This window comes from Littorina saxatilis, linkage group LG4, assembly GCF_037325665.1.
Source record: "Littorina saxatilis isolate snail1 linkage group LG4, US_GU_Lsax_2.0, whole genome shotgun sequence".
In the NCBI taxonomy this organism is placed as follows: Eukaryota; Metazoa; Mollusca; class Gastropoda; order Littorinimorpha; family Littorinidae; genus Littorina; species Littorina saxatilis.
This window is the reverse complement of record NC_090248.1, coordinates 38,234,901-38,255,421: the sequence shown is the minus strand read 5'-3', so window position 1 is coordinate 38,255,421 and position 20,521 is coordinate 38,234,901. Positions and strand designations below refer to the sequence as shown.

The window sequence follows — 20,521 nt, the reverse complement described above, 5'->3', positions numbered from 1 at the left end:
CTTAAATTGTCCAGAGGCCTGAGCATGCTTCCTCTGAGGAGGCTAGCTCTGTTTTAACCCTTGTAGAGAGAAGTCAGAGATCTGCTGATCTCTATTCAACTGAATCTACCTTTCTTTTCTGGTATAAACACCAAAGTTCGAAAAGTAGGTCTCTCTACCCCGAGCAAAGCCCAAGTGTCTCTCCTAACCTGCTCAGAGAACTGAGAATGCGAGAGAAACAAGTCCCTCCGACACCTGACTGTAAAATGAGGTGAAGGGAGGACATCCCCTTTTTTGCACTTCGTTCACCCTAGCAGGGCTGACTAACAGAGTGGAGATGTCATCAGAGTCCTGATACACGCTAAGGTTCAGTGACTCCGGGAAAGAGCGCGAGGGCGCTCTGACGATCATCCCCGAAAAAGAGGCAAATTCCAAAAACTGACGTCCAAATCCTCTAAGTTCCTGCATTACCAGAAAGGTGTATGCGGAAGAGCAAAGACACCAGCCAGTTCCGACCCAGCTTCAGAGAAGAGAACTTCTTATAACAAGAAGAAACCAAAACCGAAGCCTGTATAGCCGAAGACAGCCAAGGCTGAGCGTGTTCCGGAACTGACCCGTGAATAACGAGTAGCAGAACCGGAAACCGTGGATACCACTTCAGGTAGGAGATTGACTAGCCAAAAACCTGCGAAAGGTGGTACCCATATTGAAGGAGTCTATTGAACCGGAAGTAGGAAAAAACTCCTCCTTCGCGGAACGGAAGTCCGACATCGCTGAATGCAAAAGAGGAAGCCGATGTACCTCCATAAAATATCTGGAAGTAGCCTCCGTCGAGACCTCGAGAGAAGCCAAGAGCTTCGACGGAAATCCAGAACATGTCTGATCATTGGCTAAAGACTGTATAACAGAATAGCCAACAGAACTGACACGGCCTAAGTCACAGTTGCCAGTGGAAAACTACTGAACGGGATGACCGGAAAACCGGAAACCCGTCCACCCGGAAACCGTCCTGTCTCAACCCCTCCCGTAAGAGGGTAAGAAAAAGAGGAGGTAAAATCCGAAGCCACCAGACATAGACAGTAGACGCAACACCCAACCAGTGAAGAGACTACTTGTCACGGCCGAGGCTGAAAGCCTGAATGCCCGTAGGCCAGCAGCTGTTCCTCACTCACTGACATCCCAAAAGGAAGTGTTAGTAAGAAGAACAATGAATCCGGACAAAGCCAGAAACGCAACAGACAAAACTGCACAATGCGGAAGCAAAGGTTGCGTGGACTGAGGCCGGAAGCCCGAATGCCCGTAGGCCAGACAACGGTCAACTCCAGGAAAGAACCCACAGTGTAATTACAAAGGAGGACTTATGCTTCCGGTAAACCGGAAGCGCAGCGCCAGCGGCTACCGCCCTTGTACTGAAAACGCCGATGCCCGCAACGGGACAAAGGAGAGATCAAAACAGTGCCACCGGCGCTGAAAGGGAAGCCGACCCAACGCCAGTATGGTGAAAAGAAGACTGCCCTAACAGCCCATAGGGCGGATGCTGATCCTCGCTCACCTACATCCGTGAAGGAGTGTCCGTAAGAGAAAAAGCGAATCCGGACTGAGCCGGAAACACAACTGATGAAACCGCACCATGATGCGGAAACGAAGGTTGCGATGACTGGGGCAGGAAGCCCGAACGCCCATAGGCCAGTCAGCGGTCAACTCCAGGAAAGAACACACAGTGTAATTACAAAGGAGGACCTATGCTTCCGGTAAACCGGAAGCGCAGCGCCAGCGGCTACCGCCCTTGCTCTGAAAGCGCCAATGCCCGCAACAGGACAAAGGAGAGGTCAAAACAGTGCCGCCGGCGCTGAAAGGGATGTCGACCCAACGCCAGGGTGGTGAAAGGAAGACTGCCCTAACAGCCCATAGGGCGGATGCTGATCCTCGCTCACCAACAATCCGTGAAGGAGTGTCTGTAAGAGGAAAAGCAAATCAGGACTGAGCCGGAAACGCAACGGACGAAAAGCGCACCATGATGCGGAAACGAGGGTTGCGATGACTGGGGCCGGAAGCCCTGATGCCCGGAGGCCAGTCCACGGTCAACTCCAGCCACCACCTCTGAGTGTGAGTGTGAAAGAGGACCTTCGCTTCCGGGAAAACCCGTAAGCGCGACTCTAGAAGGAAACCGCCCTTGCTCAGAGCCGAACGCACACTCAATGTGTACTGGACGAAACTGAACAGGAAACGCAACAAACGAAACCACACCATGATGCGATGACTGGGGCCGGAAGCCCTGATGCCCGGAGGCCAGTCCACGGTCAACTCCAGCCACCACCTCTGAGTGTGAGTGTGAAGGAGGACCTTCGCTTCCGGGAAAACCCGGAAGCGCGACTTCCGAAGGAAACCGCCCTTGCTCAGAGTCGAACGCACACTCAATGTGTACTGGACGAAACTGAACAGGAAAAAGGGAGTGACCCTTGCCAAGTGAGCTCCGTCCCAGCAGGGACCGTCCGGTGTCTTCACTAGAGCCGGTGGACAAGCTCGCATACCTTGTAAGCTTCCAGAGGAAGCAGAAGTAGCAGAAGTTCCGGCATCACCGGATGCCGTCGCAACCGGAAAGGAAACGGAAGCCAACGAGCGAGAAACGCTCACCGCCGGCGGATGTACAAGGCTTGTAGCAGGTGTAGCACGCTTCAATTCACGCGCACTAAAATGCGTATCTCTGGAACAAGAAAGCTCAACAGAGAAGTAACAAGAGACGCTTGCCCGTCTGACGAACCGGACGAGCAAGCAGACGCAAGTAGAAGAACGACCCCCGACAACGCATGTTCGTCAGGGGAAGAAAAGGTAACAGACATGATAGTGTTAATTTCTTTGTCCGAAAGGACCACTAACACGGGAGGTATAGGAACCGCAGAAGACGATTAAGGCTTAACTTTGCCCTTGACGTCGCCCTTGCCCCGTTTACTACCGTTATCTGCCATGCCAGCCGAAAATACAAATGGCGGCCAACAACAACAACAACAAGTTACTGACGAAAATTCGCAAGTCCAAAAGGACGGAAAATTATCAATAACAAGCCAAATATTCTTACTAAAAGCAAGACAAAATGGAAAGAGCTCACCAACTACACGGTAGAAGACAAGCAGACGGGTAGGTGGTCGGTGGGAGTCAAAAACTCCAACAAACCACACAGAGCCTTCAAAAGACGACCTCTCCTCAGAGTCTGAAAAAGTCGTATGAGGATTCCACGTGGTGTAGCAGTGGAATTGACGTCACATACCCCGGTACGGGAGGTAACTCCCTGGGTATATGGTCATTACCATTGCTATGTTTACCTTTTTGTGGTTGGGTTGCTTCCCTTTAAAATTGTTTAAGACGGGTAGCCTTTTCAGACCTTAGCATTTCAGACTGCGTCAATGCTTTTATGTGATTCGGAGTAAGAATATGTAATTTAATTAAACTTTCCAAGAACATCCCATTCTTGTTTTGTTTATTCATGTACATGTTGCTTAAATGAAGGGTTAAAACAGTCATGGTTTTTGACACACGCAGCCACAAGACACGTGTGTACACAACTCACCTCCCGACAAAACCATGTCCATTCCTTTCCTGCCAAACAACTCCTGCCAGCCAGCTAGCGTCGCTGATCTGCATATATGCTGCACACATCAATGTTCACAATGTAGTACATGTACCCTGGAATCCCCCTTGTAAGACCCACAAATTAAGGTTCCCTCCCTTTTAAGACCCTGTTCTCTGCAATATAGATTGAAAATATTTTCTTAGTTAAAATAATAAAACTGTTATACATGGATCCTGGATAGGAGTATCAAGCTATTTATCAAAATAACTTTTTTTTTCTGGTCAGAGTAAAAATATTTAACAAATAAGGCAGAGCACTGTTTAGAGATCTGATAGCAAAGGGAAGTAAGGGAGAGTTATTCGGAACCATTCTCCTGGCACCTGAGATAATAACAAGCCTTGAAATGAACAAGCCACTTTCATCCTCTTTCTCTATTGCACATGCCGTATGCATTTAAAGCGCTTACTACGCTTTGTTTATCAGATCTGGTCAGAGTATTTTTTTGTTTGTTTGTTTGCTTTACGCCCAGCCGACCACGAAGGGCCATATCAGGGTGGTGCAGCTTTGACATATAACATGCGCCACACACAAGACAGAAGTCGCAGCACAGGCTTCATGTCTCACCCAGTCACATTATTCTGACACCGGACCAACCAGTCCTAGCACTAACCCCATAATGCCAGACGCCAGGCGATTGCCAATTTTAAAGTCTTAGGTATGACCTGGCCGGGGTTTCAAACCCACGACCTCCCGATCACGGGGCGGACGCCTTACCACAAGGCCAACCGTGCCGGTCCTGGTCAGAGTATAAATTGCTCCAGAAATGAAGATTCAATGCAGCATACACATCCAATCAAAGCAATTCCTGGTACTTACCTTTCCTTTATACAGAATGACTGGCGCCACAAAACGTGTCCGACAGCGAGCCACTCGAGAATGCCTCATCAGTTCCTCCACCTTCCTCCTGTCTATTAAGGGTTGATACCTGCCGGACAAAAACGAAGACAAAATCCAGCAAGCTGTAATGCTTATAAATCATGATCAGAGTAGTCTTTGCCTTTGGGTTTATGTTTGGCTCTTCATAAATAATCACATTCAACCAGTGCAACGCCGAGCGGTGTGCGTCACTGTATTTTGAAGAGTTTGTGTGTAATCTTTGTAGTACGTAAGTCTGAGCGAGTGTTATGAGTGACTCACTGAATCAGTGAATGTCTCCATTAAATATTTAATTGTACATTATCTTAAACAAACAAAGCAAGATTTTCAAAAAGTCAATCTAATTCTAATAGCAAACTATATACATGTTTTTGAGTTACTTTCAACCATTTGGTTCAGTCTTCGCATTCTACAGGACTAATTTAGAGAGTTAGTAAGTGAGTTTGTGTGTGTATGTGTGTGAACGTGCATGCACCTGTGTGTGTGTGTGTGTGCGTGCGTGTGTGTGCTCTTGTCTAGATGTCTGTCAAAAAATGCATTTTTGTTTGTGGCATATAAAAAAACATTTTTCGTTCAAACACATGACGTGACTCAAATGCTTTGCTTTTCTGCAAACCTGTTGTCTGTGGTTGACCTTGCCGGACATTCATAATCCAGGACAACAAGCTTACTCGGGTAATGACCGCACAGCTGCCCCATGCTGTTGTTTATTATCTGAAGAAAGAAAAAAATCAATGACCAACTGTTAGTCTCAGTTAGATGTTATACATATCACTCACACTAAACACAACTATGCAGTGGAGTATATATATTATGACAACCTCTTGAGCTATGATTTGAGTCACAGCTGGTGGTATGTATTACTCATCCGATCATGTACAGCTTAATTTATAGACGTCCTCATACTGACATACATAAATAATGCATGTGTTGATGTGTATTATGTGCATACATGTACAGGGTTCCCTTGACAATCAGTACTGCCTCTATTCTAGCACATAAGAGAGAGAAGAAAATTAAAAAAATTAAAAATTAAAAATAGAGAAAGAAAAAGTAGGATTTCCAAATTAGAAAGATTCTTGAAATTGAAGGGAAGGTACACTTACTGATACATTAATGTAGAGGTTGGTATCTTATTTTTTATATTTACAAAAGAGGGAGGGGGATCAAAATGAATGACAAAAAACCCACAATCAACCCTTGACACAAACATTTAAAAAATGTAAAACACTAATACTTATAGACCCAAATTTATCATAAACCAAACGTAAACTCACGGTATACATATAGTCCTTGCCAAACAGCTCCAGACAGGTGTTCAGAGCTAGCATGCCCTGCAAACCACAAGAACACTTGTCCAATCTATTTGAGTTATAGGCTAGCAAAACACAAATTTGATGGTAAAAAGCTAAGCCTGATCGCCATCTATGTATGCAGTGCCTGACCGTTGCCCACTGCTAGTGCTAGGTTATACCCATACTGCAGACCCCACAAGGACACTTTTGCTGAATTTGTCCCCATGCCAATGTCACGAACTGAAAACTCTGCCTGAACAATCCTTCTCATTGCGGTCAATGCGCATGCGCTAACATGGGGAGATTAATCAGGTCGTGAACAACCTAACCCTAACCCTAGGTCCGGTCGGTCAAAGGGTCGCATTTTTTAAGTCCAAGATAGGCGCATGCGCATTGACCGCAATGAGAAGGATTGTTCAGCAGAGGTTTCAGTTCGTGACACCGGCATTAACCAAGCTTTTATAGATTGTCTGCATGTCTGACAGGAATCTTGGCCCGGTGATAAGTGTACTACAATGTATATGGTGAAGTATTAAATGCTTGCTTCAAATACCATAATTATGTCTGCAAATTGGAGGAGGGCACAGGGTGATGTGTCATAATATTTTTTTTTATATCTTATACTTATAGTGCTGAATATATATTATAACTAGAATGAATACCCTCCACCCGGCTTTGCCGGGAAGAAGTAGAGCCGAATGATACCCGGCTTCGCCAGGAAGAAGTAGAGCCGAATACCCGGCTTCGCCGGGAAGAAGTAGAGGAATACCCGGCTTCGCCGGGATGAAAGCGTTGTGGACAGTGACCTTCTAAAAATAGTAACGGGAATATGGATTGACGCCACACGAAGGAAGGGAGATAAACGCAAAACACTGGAGAAGATAAGGAAGAGTTACTGGGAATGGATCTGGGAAGATGAACAGAAAAACCAAAATCGGTTCAGCGCTGTGCGCTGAGAGCACGTGTTGAAAATTCTCATCGACCAGGTTGTGTCCGGGGTCTACCTGAATATGCCCACCAAATTTGAAGCAGATCCATCGAGAACTTTGGCCGTGCATCGCGAACACACACACACACACACAGACAGACACAAGTCGTATATATATATAGATAGACTAGAGGAATACCCGGCGAAGCCGGGTGAATCGCGAGACAGAGACAGACAGCGTGGCGGTTCGCCGTCTTAGAGCACGTGTTGAACATTTTCATCCACCAGTTTGTGCCCACACAAAGGAAGGCAAGAACATACAGAGAGACAAAAGCCGCCAGACCCCATCACAAACAGAACTCTACAATCCACAGGTGTTGCCTGGCGAGCTAGCTATAAATAGCTCACAACTTCTAAGGCGAACAACTCTGCAGAGTCTGCTGTGAAGGGCGACGGTAGTCTCCCTGTCACACTCGACCCCCTTTGAATGAACTTTGTCCCCAAAGTTCCGAACCATGGACCCGCCAAGCTTAGGTCCCTCCCAGGTTGGTGGAATGGGAAGAGCACGAAAATGATTCAGTGGCCTGAACATTTCATGTCGAGTCCCATGCCTGTCGACGACGCCAAATGTAACCGAGTGCCGAAACACCACAATCACCTTTGAAGGCGAAGTCCACGCAAACGGGATTGAGAATTTTAGAGCTTATCTCTAAGCCCTATAATAACTGTTATGGCTTCTCAAAGGAAGGCCAGAACATACAGAGAGACAAAAGCCGCCAGACCCCATCACAAACAGAACTCTACAATCCACAGGTGTTGCCTACACACACACACACACACACACAAGCCGTATATATATATATATATATCTATCTTATATATATGGACATGTACCCAAATGGAGGTCGTTGACCTGTGTAAGTGTGTTGCTGTTGCACTTACCGTAACATCTCCTTTAGCAGAGTAGGCATTTTTGCTGAAGTGTTCCAGCAGATTATCAATGTCTGCCTGCTTGATCATCGAGTCCTCACCACTCTCCGCCATTTTGCTTCTCGGTTGTGACTTTAAACAGCCGATTTAAAAACCTTCGTCTTCTTCCTCATTCACGTGCACACGTTAATTACCAAGATTATCTTCGCCGCAATAAGAGGTGTGTCTCAAGTCACGCATCAGCTGATCCGAACTGCACACCAACTGTCAGTCAAACCCTGACAACTACGACCACATCACGACAGTTTATCCTCTGTGAAGAGCCTTGAACATACTGCTGAAGCGATTACCGAGCCATTTCTGAACAACCGAAAAGGACGCTCATCAAAAACAATGAACGCAACTTCCTCGCTTCCACCACGTCTTTCCTGTTACAGATCTCTCTCATGGTGGAACAGGAACGTTAACTCTGTTGTATTGCGAAGAGTTAGTTCCCATGTAGATCAACTCTTTGGTCTTTGTCTTTCCGTTATTGCCCACAATCAGCAGTAGTGATTACTTCGGCACTAGGAAGGTCTCCTCTGCACTTGCAGTTGCAGTTGCAGTTTGTGACACTCTCGTGTTTGGCAGGGATACGGTTTTGGTTTGGCGCATGGATCTCGCAGCTTATTATACATTTCCAGGTAACAATCACACAGTACACACACACACACACACACACTACACACACACACATGCACACACACACTACACACACACACACACACACACACACACACGTGCACACACATTCACACACACACACACACACACACACACACACACACACACACACACACACACACACGTGCACAAACATTCATACACACACACACACACACACACACACATACACACACACACACACACGCAGGCACACACTCACACACACACACACGCACACACACACACACACACACATGCACACACACACACATACACACACACACACACACACACACACACACACACACACACACACACACACACACACACCATCACATATTTTGTATCACAATCAGTCTTTCTTCGGTCAAATGCACTGTCATTGTTTGAATGTTTCATTTCAAGAACATCATGATTTTTTTTTAGCAGATTTCAGTTGATGAGTAAAGCCTGATGAATGTCTTAATTTAAATATATGCACATTACATTTTAGTAATAACTGCATGATTTTTAAAATGAAAGTTAAAGATCATTGACAATTTCTACAGCATGATCTGACCCAAAATGGCATGATCCCTCCTGACACTGCCACTGAGGTGACAATGATATCAATCAACATATCTGGTGATCAAGCGGATTTACTTCGAAATAAGGATGGGGAGCATACGGAGAGTTGTCTGTGGAATGTCAGGAGGCGTGGATAGTGCTGTTGCTGCTCTCTTGCTGAAGAAGAAAGGTATACATACACGTCTCTTCTTTACGGTCTGTCAATGTGTATATATATATATAGAGAGGTTACAAAACGAGTACGAGCCTCTGGCTCGTGAGTCCCTTTGATATTCCCGCTGGGTCTTGACTGAAATACAAGCCATATAAAAAATCACGAGTGTTGTAAACTGTATATCCCATGAAGATCTAAAAGACAAAGTGTGACGGAAACATCAAGCTTTAGTTGTCTGTTCATACCTACTTCTAAAGGCACGTCTGTTGATCTATGTCAAGTCGGTGCATAATGGTGGCTTGGTCGTCCCCGTCAGTTGAAAGCCTCTTACACGGATTTGACTGAATACCTAATGGTTACACACGCATTTCCTGAGATCATGGACACTTTCATCATCTATAAGGGCATACTGCACCACAGAAGAACTAGAAATACTCGCAAATTGCATTGGACAGCTTGTCCAGAGAACAATTGTAGTCGATGATGTACCCATAAGAGCATGTGTACCGCGGGCACACTGTGACCTCACATGAGCATAACATATCAGTGCTTGTCGAACGGACTGTGTTTTTAACGATTGCTAGTTTGACTTCTGTTTTAGTTGAGAGCATGAGCACACACACTCAAACACATACGGCTTATGTCATGTTGATCACAAGAGAGAAATAGAACAGCGAATAGAAGGAAACATAACAGATTACGTCCCCATAATATGACGCGATGGATGACAGACTTCATGAAATCTATGACACTGTGATGATAGTCTCGGCAAGTCGAGACCAAAACTAAGCTATAGCACTGAACGACTCTCGCGCATGTTCTCAAAAACGTGGTGACCCCTTGCACATCCGGTCTTACAGGTACATTTGCTTTTGGAATGTCAAGGACGACAAAAAGTAGAGCCAGCTATGATGTATTTCGTGCACCCTTATTTATCCACTATTTTATGTGTTATAAGAGTGCAATAGTTACATCATGGATTTGACAAGAGTACAATGGAAATACAAGAAATATACCTAGAGTACATTTACAGAGACAAAGAAGGGAGGTCATGGGATATATATATCCACTTCTCCCAATTGACAGCACAAGCCATGCATGCACAGAGAGCAAACATTGGCATGTATATATATATATATATATAACTTATAAGAGTCATGCACTCAGTTGGGGTGGGGGGGGGGGGGGTGGGTGGGTGGGTGTGTGTGTAGGTGTATGTGTGTGTGTGTGCGCGTGTGTGTGTGTGCATTAACTGGGTGTGTGTCTGTGTGTGCGTGCGTGTGTGTGTGTGTGTGTGTGCATTAACTGGGTGTGTGTGTGTGTCTGTGTGCGCGCATGTGTGTGTGTGTGTGTGTGTGTGTGTGTGTGTGCATTAACTGGGTGTGTCTGTGTGTGTTCATTAACTCATAACTGTCAAGAATCTCAGATGACAGGACCATTTCTTGCTCATTATGACATTTCCAAATGGAGTTGAAAAACATGTAACATTAAAAATGGTATACATGATGCTGCGCTTCTTGTTTCAGGCTATGAAGTAGTGGGCCTTTTCATGAAGAACTGGGACGTTACTGATGAGAAGGGGCTCTGCTCGGCAGACACAGATTTGCAGGATGCAGAGTTTGTGTGCAGCAGGCTGGGAATTAAACTCCATCAGGTCAACTTTGTTAAAGAGTACTGGCACCATGTGTTCAGGTTAGAAATGGTTCAAAGAATGTGAATAGCTTTTTGACATCTTTTAATACATTTTTGTTAAATTCTATGTTTTATTTTGTTTTCTCTGGATCCAAAATTGTATGTTGTGTAGCTTGGTGTTAATTTTTGAACGTTTATTTTGTTTCCCGTATGGTTGCGTGACTTCATCTCTCGGTGTTAATGTTTTGTGATGATACATTTTTGCTAGTTATTGCTGTCGTTGTTCGTGGAAGTATCGGTGGTGATGATGATGGTGGTTGATTGTTTGTGTGTGTGTGTGTAGTGTGTGTGTTTGTGTGTGTATGTGTGTGCGTGTGTGTGTGTGGGTGTGTGTGTGTGTTTGTGTGTGTATGTGTGTGTGTGTTTGTGTGTGTATGTGGGTGTGTGGGTGTGTGGGTGTGGGTGTGTGTGTGTGTGTGTGTGGGTGTGTGGGGGTGTGGGTGTGTGTGTGTGTGTGTGTGTGTTTGTGTGTGTGTGTGTGTGTGTGTGGCCTGGGTGTGTGTGTGGGTGTGTGTGTGTGTGTGTGTGTTTGTGTGTGTATGTGTGCGTGTGTGTGTTAGTGGGTGGGTGCCCTAGTCTGTCTATGTGTGCCTGTGTGCGTCTGTGTGAGTGCACAAAACAATTCATGTTCTTGTAACTTATATTTACAGATCTTTGTTTCAGTGAAATGGTGCGGGACTATCAGAAAGGTGTCACTCCCAATCCAGACATCATGTGCAACAAGCACATCAAGTTTGATGCCTTCTTTAAGCATGCCACAGAAAACCTAGAAGCTGATGCTATCGCCACTGGTCATTATGCTCGTACCAGTGTCGATTTTGATTTGGACCATGTGGATCCAAACGAGGGTTAGTGAAAGAGACTTTAATTTGCGTCTGATATCTATATATATTTATATGTGAGTTGTTCTTTGCTACTGGTCACAAGTGGGGGTCAGCTCACACGGACGCATTTTTCAATACAGTCTAGGGGAGAAACTGGTCACAAAGCACCCAGTACATGCCAGAGAGATAGGAGAATCGGCACAATCAAAGAAAATACCAAAATCATTCAATAGATATGGAAATATTAAGATTTACTGTGAAAATGCCAGCAAAAATGGCGTCCAAAAACGGGAACGCACACTTGGTGCGTCTTTGAAGACTTACCTCCCGTTCTGTGTTGTTGATAATAGTCGTGTTTGTGCTGTTGTTGTTGAAATAGTATCTAATAAAACTGATGCAGTTCTTGAAATGTTGCAAATTATTGTTGTCTTTGTGAAATGCGAGAGTGTTCTGAGGCGTAATCTGCATACGGCTGATGTCCCACATAGGGTACCCCACTTCGATCAGCGTATCACTCCAAATGAGCTTCATAGCAGAAAAGCAGATACACTACCAACACACTGCATAACAGATCTACAAGTCTGAGCCAGACTCATTGAAATTTACTTTCTGTATAAAATATTGCAATCAAATTTGTTCACGATGTCCCACAAATAACGCAGGTTACCCTCGCCTTCGATTCAAAGTAACTCCAATCTGACTTAATTACAATCGAAACGCAGATGACGAACTGATTCACCACAAATTTGTGGTATTTTACACACACATTTCAACTGTGTTGTTTCGCGATAAACAGCCATAAACAAACAAATGTGGCGCCGTCACGTCGCCTTGGAAGGAATAACGCAGGTGACCAAGGCTTGTTTCCGATACCTGTCTGATTAAAATCATCGTTTTTTCACGAATGACGGCTCTTTGGCAGATCTGGTGAGTTGGAAACTGTCTATGAATGTTTCATTTAATGTCAAATGCGTACATTCTTGTCGATATTGTTACCTTTGGGCTCATAAATTAAGTCAATCGTCGTGTTGTCCGAAAGTGACTTTTGTCAGCATAGAACTTACTGTGCTTTGATCTTTGACTGAGAAGAATTGTCCGATGACACTAGTTCATTTCACTACGCGACTGCAGATCTGCAAGGAAACTTATGGCAGGGGAAATAAGCTTAACTGAAGACGAATAAGCGGAGTAACTGTTCTTCAACGGATTGCTCTTACACTGATCTAAATATTTAGATCTTGTCGTCTGCTAGTCTGCTAGTAAGTAGTCTTCGGTCGTGTGAAAGTCACATCTATTTCGACTGTGTGCATCGATCCGTGTAGTGAAATGTTGATCTTTGATGATTTGGCAACATAACTTCGCTAAATGTGCTTCGAGTGTATCTACAAGTTAACCGCATTTGAAAACGTCTTTTAACAAGACCATGTTTCGACAGCCCAGACGGGGAGGATCCTCGATAGCTCACAGGGTATATAATGTTTTCCGACGTTTTTTGAAGAATCCTTTCAAATTTGCTATTCCAAAAGTACCTTATGACACGACTCGAGTGGCAAAGAACATTCTCTGCAATTCCTGTCTCAGTCCGTGCAGCCGTTTCGGGTCCTATCGTCATCATACAAACATACACACAGACACACAAGAACCAGCTTTAAAAGTTAGATTATGTAGGAACCATGTGAACCAGTGATTTTTTCTTATGTACAACAGATACTACAGTATTTCTGCTTTATGAAAAGCAATATTTCAAAAACAAAACTAGAGATTTGAATTTTGACCACTTTTCCCCCTTTCTGTCACCAGTACTGAAGAACAACTCATATAATATATATATCTCTATTCTGACGCCCTCATTGCAACAATAGAGGAGGTTTTCAATGAAAGGATACTGTGTACTGTGCTAGCACATGAACTAGATTGAATAGTAGCAAACAGATTCAATTTAAGACACACACACACACACGCAAATAAGTAAACATGATATATGTATGTTTAACAAAATCACAAGTATTCATTGTGTTGGAATTTATTGAATGTACTCAGGCCAAGCAATATTCTTAGTGCACTGCACATGGTTGAAATAAAATCTTACCATTACCAAAGGCAGATCTCATTTCTGCAAAGCTATACTTATTCAAAGATGGTTTTTGAGTCACTTGAGAAAAAGTGACTCTATGTAATCGGTCAGTGTTAGTCTGTCCGGCCGGCCGTCCGGCCGGCCGGCCGGCCGTCCGTAGACACCACCTTAACGTTGGACTTTTCTCGGAAACTATCAAAGCGATCCGGCTCATATTTTGTTTAGTCGTGACCTCCAATGACCTCTACACTTTAACGATGGTTTCGTTGACCTTTGACCTTTTTCAAGGTCACAGGTCAGCGTCAAAGGAAAAATTAGACATTTTATATCTTTGACAAAGTTCATCGGATGTGATTGAAACTTTGTAGGATTATTCTTTACATCAAAGTATTTACATCTGTAGCCTTTTACGAACGTTATCAGAAAAACAAGGGAGATAACTAGCCTTTTCTGTTCGGCAACACACAACTTAACGTTGGGCTTTTCTCGGAAACTATAAAAGTGACCGGGCTCAAATTTTATGTGAACGTGACTCCCAGTGACCTCTACACTTTGACGTCTGCTTTGGTGACCTTTGACCTTTTTCAAGGTCACAGGTATGTCTTGAAGGAAAAAAATTGAAATATCATATCTCTGAAACTATTCATCGGATTTGATTCAAACTTTATAGGATTATTCTTTACATCAAATTATTTACATCTGTATTGTGTTGTGAATAGCAATTTCTTCCTGTCCATCTGATGCCTCATATAATATTCAGAACTGCGAAAGTGACTCGATCGAGCGTTTGCTCTTCTTGTTGAATGAGGACGCCAGGAAGTTTAACATGAAGAAATTCTACACTTACAAAAACTCTTTGTAATGGGGAAGCCTAGAAAGATTTTGGAACTACATTTAAACAGGTTTGACATGTATTTTCAGGTGTGAAGTTTCTGAAAGCAGTAGATTCTAACTTTTAAAAGGTTTGACTGATTTATTTTCAGGTGTGAAGCTTCTGAAAGCAGTAGATTCTGTGAAGGACCAGACGTTCTTCCTGTCTCAGATACCCCAGCAAGCCTTGCAGAGATCATTATTCCCAGTGGGCGAACTGAGGAAAGACCTGGTGAAGCGTATCGCCACAGAGGCTGGCCTGGAGAAAATTGCCAAGAGAAAAGAGGTAGTGTGTTTCTAAGTCTGCGAAATTGAGTGTCTTGTGGCCTAATCCTGTCATGAAGAAAAACCTGTGTATTAATCTGAGCTGGGAATGTATTTTGGAAATGCACAAGTAATAACAGGAAGTACAATGCTGCAAACAAAAAATATATATAGACTAGATTTAAATATAAAAATGTAAGTCACACAGAAATGTAAAATAAATGTATTGATTTGGGAATTAATCAAATAATTCACTGTTTGCTCAGTTTTAACGCTTTCTGTTTCAGAGCATGGGAATTTGCTTCATTGGCTCCAGACAATTTCAGCAATTTATAGGAGAGGTAGGAATTTCTGTCTGTCTCTCTGTCTGTCTGTCTGTCTCCCTCTCTCTCTCTCGCTGTCTCTCTCTCTGTCTGTCTGTCTGTCTCTCTCTCTCTCTCTCTCTCTCTCTCTCTCTCTCTCTCTCTCTCTCTCTCTCTCTCTCTCTCTCTCTCTCTCTCTCTCTCTCTCTCTCTCACACACACTCTCGGTTATCTGCAGCTTTGGCTATTCACTTTGCATTGTGCAAGAAATAATAACCTTTGTCATTCTAGTTGACCACACATTTTTTTTTTAAATGTTCAACAATTAACAGCCTCATGACAGTTGTTTTGTTTTCTCAGTACGCAGGGCCCGAGCCAGGACATTTTGTGGATGTCGAAACGGGACAAGTGGTTGGCCAGCACAAAGGTTGGTGGTACAGTGGAACCCCCCTTTTAAGACCCCCAATTTAAGACTTCCTCCCTTTTAAGACCGTGTTTTTTCAGATGTTCTGTTCATAAGGCCAAAAAAAAAATAGGTGTGGTTACGGTAACATAGCCCAAAAAAATAGGGTAGGAAGGTAGGCAATCACTTTTTTTTTTGTAACTTTTTTTTCTAATGTGTACAAATTAAACCTACTTGACAGGGAAATAAGTGTGCGACTCGGGCGCTTTCGCTTTCATTGCGTTTTCTGCACTCGTTTACTTGGGTTTTTTTTTGTATTTTTGTGACAAATATAATAAAAAGTTATAGGGTCGGCCCCTAAAAATAGGGTTGGTCGGGTTACCGTAACCACACCTATTTTTTTTTTAGGCCTAACCTCTGTAAATTTACCTCCATTTCAAAACTCCATCCTTTTTAAGACCTGATTTTGTCAGATTTTTTAAGGTCTTAAAAGGGGGGTTCCACTGTAATTATACACAGTGAAGATGAATCAGAGGATAGGGAAATGTTTCTTAAAAAGGAAACGGTCAGATATTTACTTAGTAGAGTATATCACACAGACACGCTCAAGACCATGAGATAGGGAAATGTTATTTACAGGAAACAAATAGGCTGTATTTTATTTCCTGTAAACCACACACACACATATATATATACACACACACACACACACGCATGTACACACACACACACACACACACACACACACACACACACACGCATGTACACACACACACACACACACACACACACACACACACACACACACACACACACACACACACACACACACACACACATGCACAATAGCTTGCAGACATGTGGCTGGTTGATTCACTAATTACAATATGCCATGATATTTGTTTTTGATAGGTCACATATAATCTGAACACCCAAGGCCATCCCGCGCGTTTTCACATGTGTTTGTGTGTCTGTATGCGTGTGTGCATGTTTGAGGGAGCTAGGTGACAGAGAGATTAAACAACTTAAAATGAAAGGGAAGCAATTTGGATAATGCAGTCTGTTTGACCAAATGGAAACACAAATTTAATGCCTTGAAAGAATGGACAAACTTGCGACTGCTTATGTTTTGGGTCATAATTATACAAATTATTTATTTGCACTGAAAGTTGTTTGGCCTGCACTATGACAATGCTTTCGTAAGCATATTTGTTGGAAGAGGGAAAATAATTAACGCTAAGTTCCATACGTGAGTCATCATCATTTTAAGAATTATTTTGTGTAATATGACAGGTATGCACTACTGGACATTAGGACAGAGAGCCAACATATCCGGTCTGAGGAGAGCATACTTCATTGCTGAGAAGAATACTGCAACAAATGATATTTTATTGGTAATTAAGTTTCTATTTTATCGTTCAGAAATAATTGTGAACATAAGTTATCCTGACTGCAGTACGCAAATAGTTGGAAGAAAGAAGTTGTACTATGGGCTGCAGCTAATGCCTTGTGAATTTTCTGTTTAAATTTTACATTCCTCTGTCTGTGTGTGTGCATTCATGCACAATTGTGTGTGTGTGCGTGTTTGTGTGTGAGTTATTTCTTAAAAGTGCATTCTAATATCACTTGCATACATGCATGGTGAATAATTGGAGAAATCATTTCTTGGAAAATCATCGAAACTATTTCAATGGTATTTATCAGTATAATTAAAAAATCTCAGAACTTTTTATCTTCTCTTAGAATATCACCTCTAGCTCTATGTCCATGCACTTTATGAGACTAATTCTGCCATGTGCTTCATTATGATAACAGGCATCTGGTACAGATCATCCGGCGCTGTTCTGTCAGACCCTGTTCACGGAGGCTCCACACTGGATCGGCAAAGCGCCGCAAGCCTTCATGGTGCAGCAGATGGTTGACCTAGACTTCAGATTCCAGCACAAGCACCCTGTGGTTCCATGCACTGCAACGCTCAGGTGGGCTGCACAAATGCATGCACACACCTGCGACAGAAAATCAAATACAGTTTGTCTGTGTTTCTTGTTTATTCTGTGTGCACAAGTTGTGTGACACTGTACACAGGCACAAATTTGACATTAATTCATACATGCATGCACTTTCTCTCTCTCTCTTTTTCTCTCTCACTCTCTCTCCCTCTCTCTCTCTCTGCATGTCTCTCTCTCTCTCTCTCTCTCTCTCTCTCTCTCTCTCTCTCTCTCTCTCTCTCTCTCTCTCTCTCTCTCTCTCTCTCTCTCTCTCTCTCTCTCTCTCTCTCTCTCTCTCTCTCTCTCTCTCTCTCTCTCTCCCTCACAAACGCAAGGATCCCATTGTTTGTTACATCACAAATAAATTGAGTTTTAATGTGTGTTTCAGTGGAGGGAACAGTTTGATTGTGTCGCTGTCACAGCGGATGAGAGCCATCACACCAGGACAGTATGCAGTGTTCTACCATCAAGACGAGTGTCTCGGCAGTGCTAAGATCATTCGCACTGGTCCCTCTCTCTTCACGCTCAGCTATGGAGAGAGAGTCAAAAATGCCAGTGAATTTTCATGACAGAGATTGAGTTTGAGATAGAGTTTGGATTGTGTGTACAGTGGAACCTGTCTATAGCGATCACTCAAGGGACTTCCCGAAATTTGTCGTTCATAATCAACAAGTGTTCACTATGGAAAGGTGAATTAGATAACCAAAACAAAACAGAAATCATCAGGGATTTTGTGGAGTGGTCATTGTGACCAGGTGGTTGTTACTGAAAGGTGGTCGCCAAGGCAGGTTTGACTGTACTTTTAAACGATTATGTCTGTCATGATAATGGATAATGTTTGGCTGTGTATAATGCCCTGTGTGTTATTGTGTGTGTGCGCATGTGTGTGTGCGCAGGTGTGTGTGTGTCCGCGTAGGTGTGTGTGTGCTTGGTGAGTTAATGTTACCAGCAAGGTTTGTGTTTGTGTTGGATCACAGGATGTTTTGTGGTTGATTGTTACATATCTGTGATAATTATGAGGATGGAAAAGGAGTTGTAATGTAAATAATATGTTGAAATAAATGTGACATAGACCAAGAAGAACACCTATTTTTGTGTGCAGATAAAATGTGGGACAGGCTTGGATTTACTGGTTTTCACGAATCCACATACATACAGACAGACAAGCTATAAGACAGCAGACACACAGACACACAGAGGCTTGCACCCACTAATCTATATATATACTAGAATGAATACCCGCTTCGCCGGGTAGCCGGCTTCGCCGGGAAGAAGTACTTAGAGCCGTACGCCGGCTTCGCCGGGTCCGAACAATGGACCCGCCAAGCTTAGGTCCCTCCCAGATTCGTGGAATGGGAACAGCACGAAAATGATTCAGTGGCCATAATGCCATTCCTGACCATATCGAGTCCCATCCTTGTGGACGAATGTAACCGTGTTAATCACCTTTGGAGGCGAACTCCACTCAAACAGGACCGAGCAATTTAGAGCTTATCTCTAAGCCCTTTTGAACTGTTATGGCTTCTCAAAGGAAGGCCAGTACATAAAATTACACAAAAGCCGCCAGACCACATCACAAACAGAACTGAACAATGCACAGGTGTTGCTCACATAGAGACACACACACACACACACACACACACACACAAACACAGAGAAGCCGTATCTATAGAGAGATAGATGACAGTGTATTTTTCGCGTGGCTATAAATTGATTCGACCTTTGCACTTTTACAGTGAGGATAATTTACGGGTCCAATTTACGTTCTGGACACTGCGGTGACCTTCTAAAAATAGTAACAGAACGGGAATATCCGAAGATGCCTCCCTCAAACTAATAGTGCACCATACGAAGGAAGGGAGGTAAACGCTGAAAACGTGGAGAAGATGAGAAGATAAGGAAGAGTTACTTATAATGGTGAAATGAACACAAAAACCAAAATCAGTTCAGCGCTGCGCGCTGAGAGCACGTGTTGAAATATCTCATCGATGATATTGTGTCCGGGGTGTAGCTGAATACGGTGTCCAAATTTGAAAAAGATCCACCGAGAACTTTGGCGTTGTGATGTGGTGTAGCGGCTATGGTGTGTCGGTATGGGGGCCCGGGTAGCTGAGGTGGAACCAAAATAGCTGAGGTGGAACCAAAATCGGTTCAGCGCTGCGCGCTGAGAGCACGTGTTGAAATATCTCATCGATGAGGTTGTGTCCGGGGTCTCTCTGAATAAGCCCACCAAATTTGAAGCAGATCCATCGAGAACTTTGGCCGTGCATGGCGAATACACAAATACACAAATACACAGATACACAGACACACAGACACACAGACACAAGTCGTATATATATATAGATACGACTAGTGTCTGTCTGTCTGTCTGTTCGCGATGCACGGCCAAAGTTCTCGGTGGATCTTTTTCAAATTTGGACACCGTATTCAGCTACACCCCGGACACAACCTCATCGATGAGATATTTCAACACGTGCTCTCAGCGCGCAGCGCTGTGCGCGCTGAACCGATTTTTTTTGTTTTTTTGTTGTTGTTGTCGGGATCCACTACCAGTAACTCTTCCTTATCTTCTCCAGTGTTTTCAGCCGCGATTATCTCCCTTCCTCCGTGTGGCGTCAATCCATATTCCCGTTACTACGTTACTATTTTTAGGTCACTGCACGTTACTATTTTTAGAAGGTCTCCAGTGTTTTGCGCGTTTATCTCCTTTCCTTCGTGCGCCGGCGAAGTCGGCGTACACCCGGCAAAGCCGGGTCCCAGGCGCAGCCTGGTATTCGGGCTCTACTTCTTCCCGGCGAAGCCGGTACCCGGCGAAGCGGGTAATCATCTAGTATATTATATGTGACCAGAAATCAAAGAAAATCTTGTCAGTTTCTTGTGTGCAAAATCTTTGTTCTCTATCTCTCTCTCTCTCTCTATCCTTACCGGATGATGACAGTTTGTTTTACTGCGGAATAACTGAAATTCTGTTGATGAAAAAAACCTCCGGTAATGAAGCATTCATTTCTCAAAGACACACTGTACACATGTTATCATCAT

At 43.6% G+C, this 20,521-nt stretch overlaps 2 protein-coding genes across 2 annotated transcripts in view; one reads left to right on the top strand and one right to left on the bottom strand.

Annotated features, from left to right (window-relative positions):
* Positions 1 to 8,086, bottom strand: part of LOC138964677 (phosphatidylinositol-3,5-bisphosphate 3-phosphatase MTMR14-like) — a 36,398-nt gene extending 28,312 nt beyond the window's left edge. The window contains exons 1-5 of the mRNA XM_070336701.1: positions 7,649 to 8,086; positions 5,761 to 5,817; positions 5,100 to 5,197; positions 4,424 to 4,532; positions 3,545 to 3,623 (exon numbers count right to left, since the gene is read on the bottom strand). Of these exons, the coding sequence (XP_070192802.1) occupies positions 3,545 to 3,623; positions 4,424 to 4,532; positions 5,100 to 5,197; positions 5,761 to 5,817; positions 7,649 to 7,750 (445 nt within the window). The 5' untranslated portion in view covers positions 7,751 to 8,086. The remainder of the gene's footprint in view (positions 1 to 3,544; positions 3,624 to 4,423; positions 4,533 to 5,099; positions 5,198 to 5,760; positions 5,818 to 7,648) is intronic.
* A 74-nt stretch (positions 8,087 to 8,160) lies between these two features.
* On the top strand, positions 8,161 to 18,562 carry LOC138964678 (mitochondrial tRNA-specific 2-thiouridylase 1-like). The gene is made up of 10 exons (XM_070336702.1): positions 8,161 to 8,319; positions 8,890 to 9,077; positions 10,589 to 10,754; positions 11,418 to 11,602; positions 14,636 to 14,808; positions 15,074 to 15,127; positions 15,449 to 15,515; positions 16,785 to 16,885; positions 17,307 to 17,470; positions 17,868 to 18,562. Exons 2-10 carry the CDS (start codon positions 8,996 to 8,998, stop codon positions 18,046 to 18,048), a joined length of 1,173 nt encoding a protein of 390 aa, XP_070192803.1. The 5' UTR covers positions 8,161 to 8,319; positions 8,890 to 8,995; the 3' UTR covers positions 18,049 to 18,562.
* Positions 18,563 to 20,521: the final 1,959 nt, after the last annotated feature.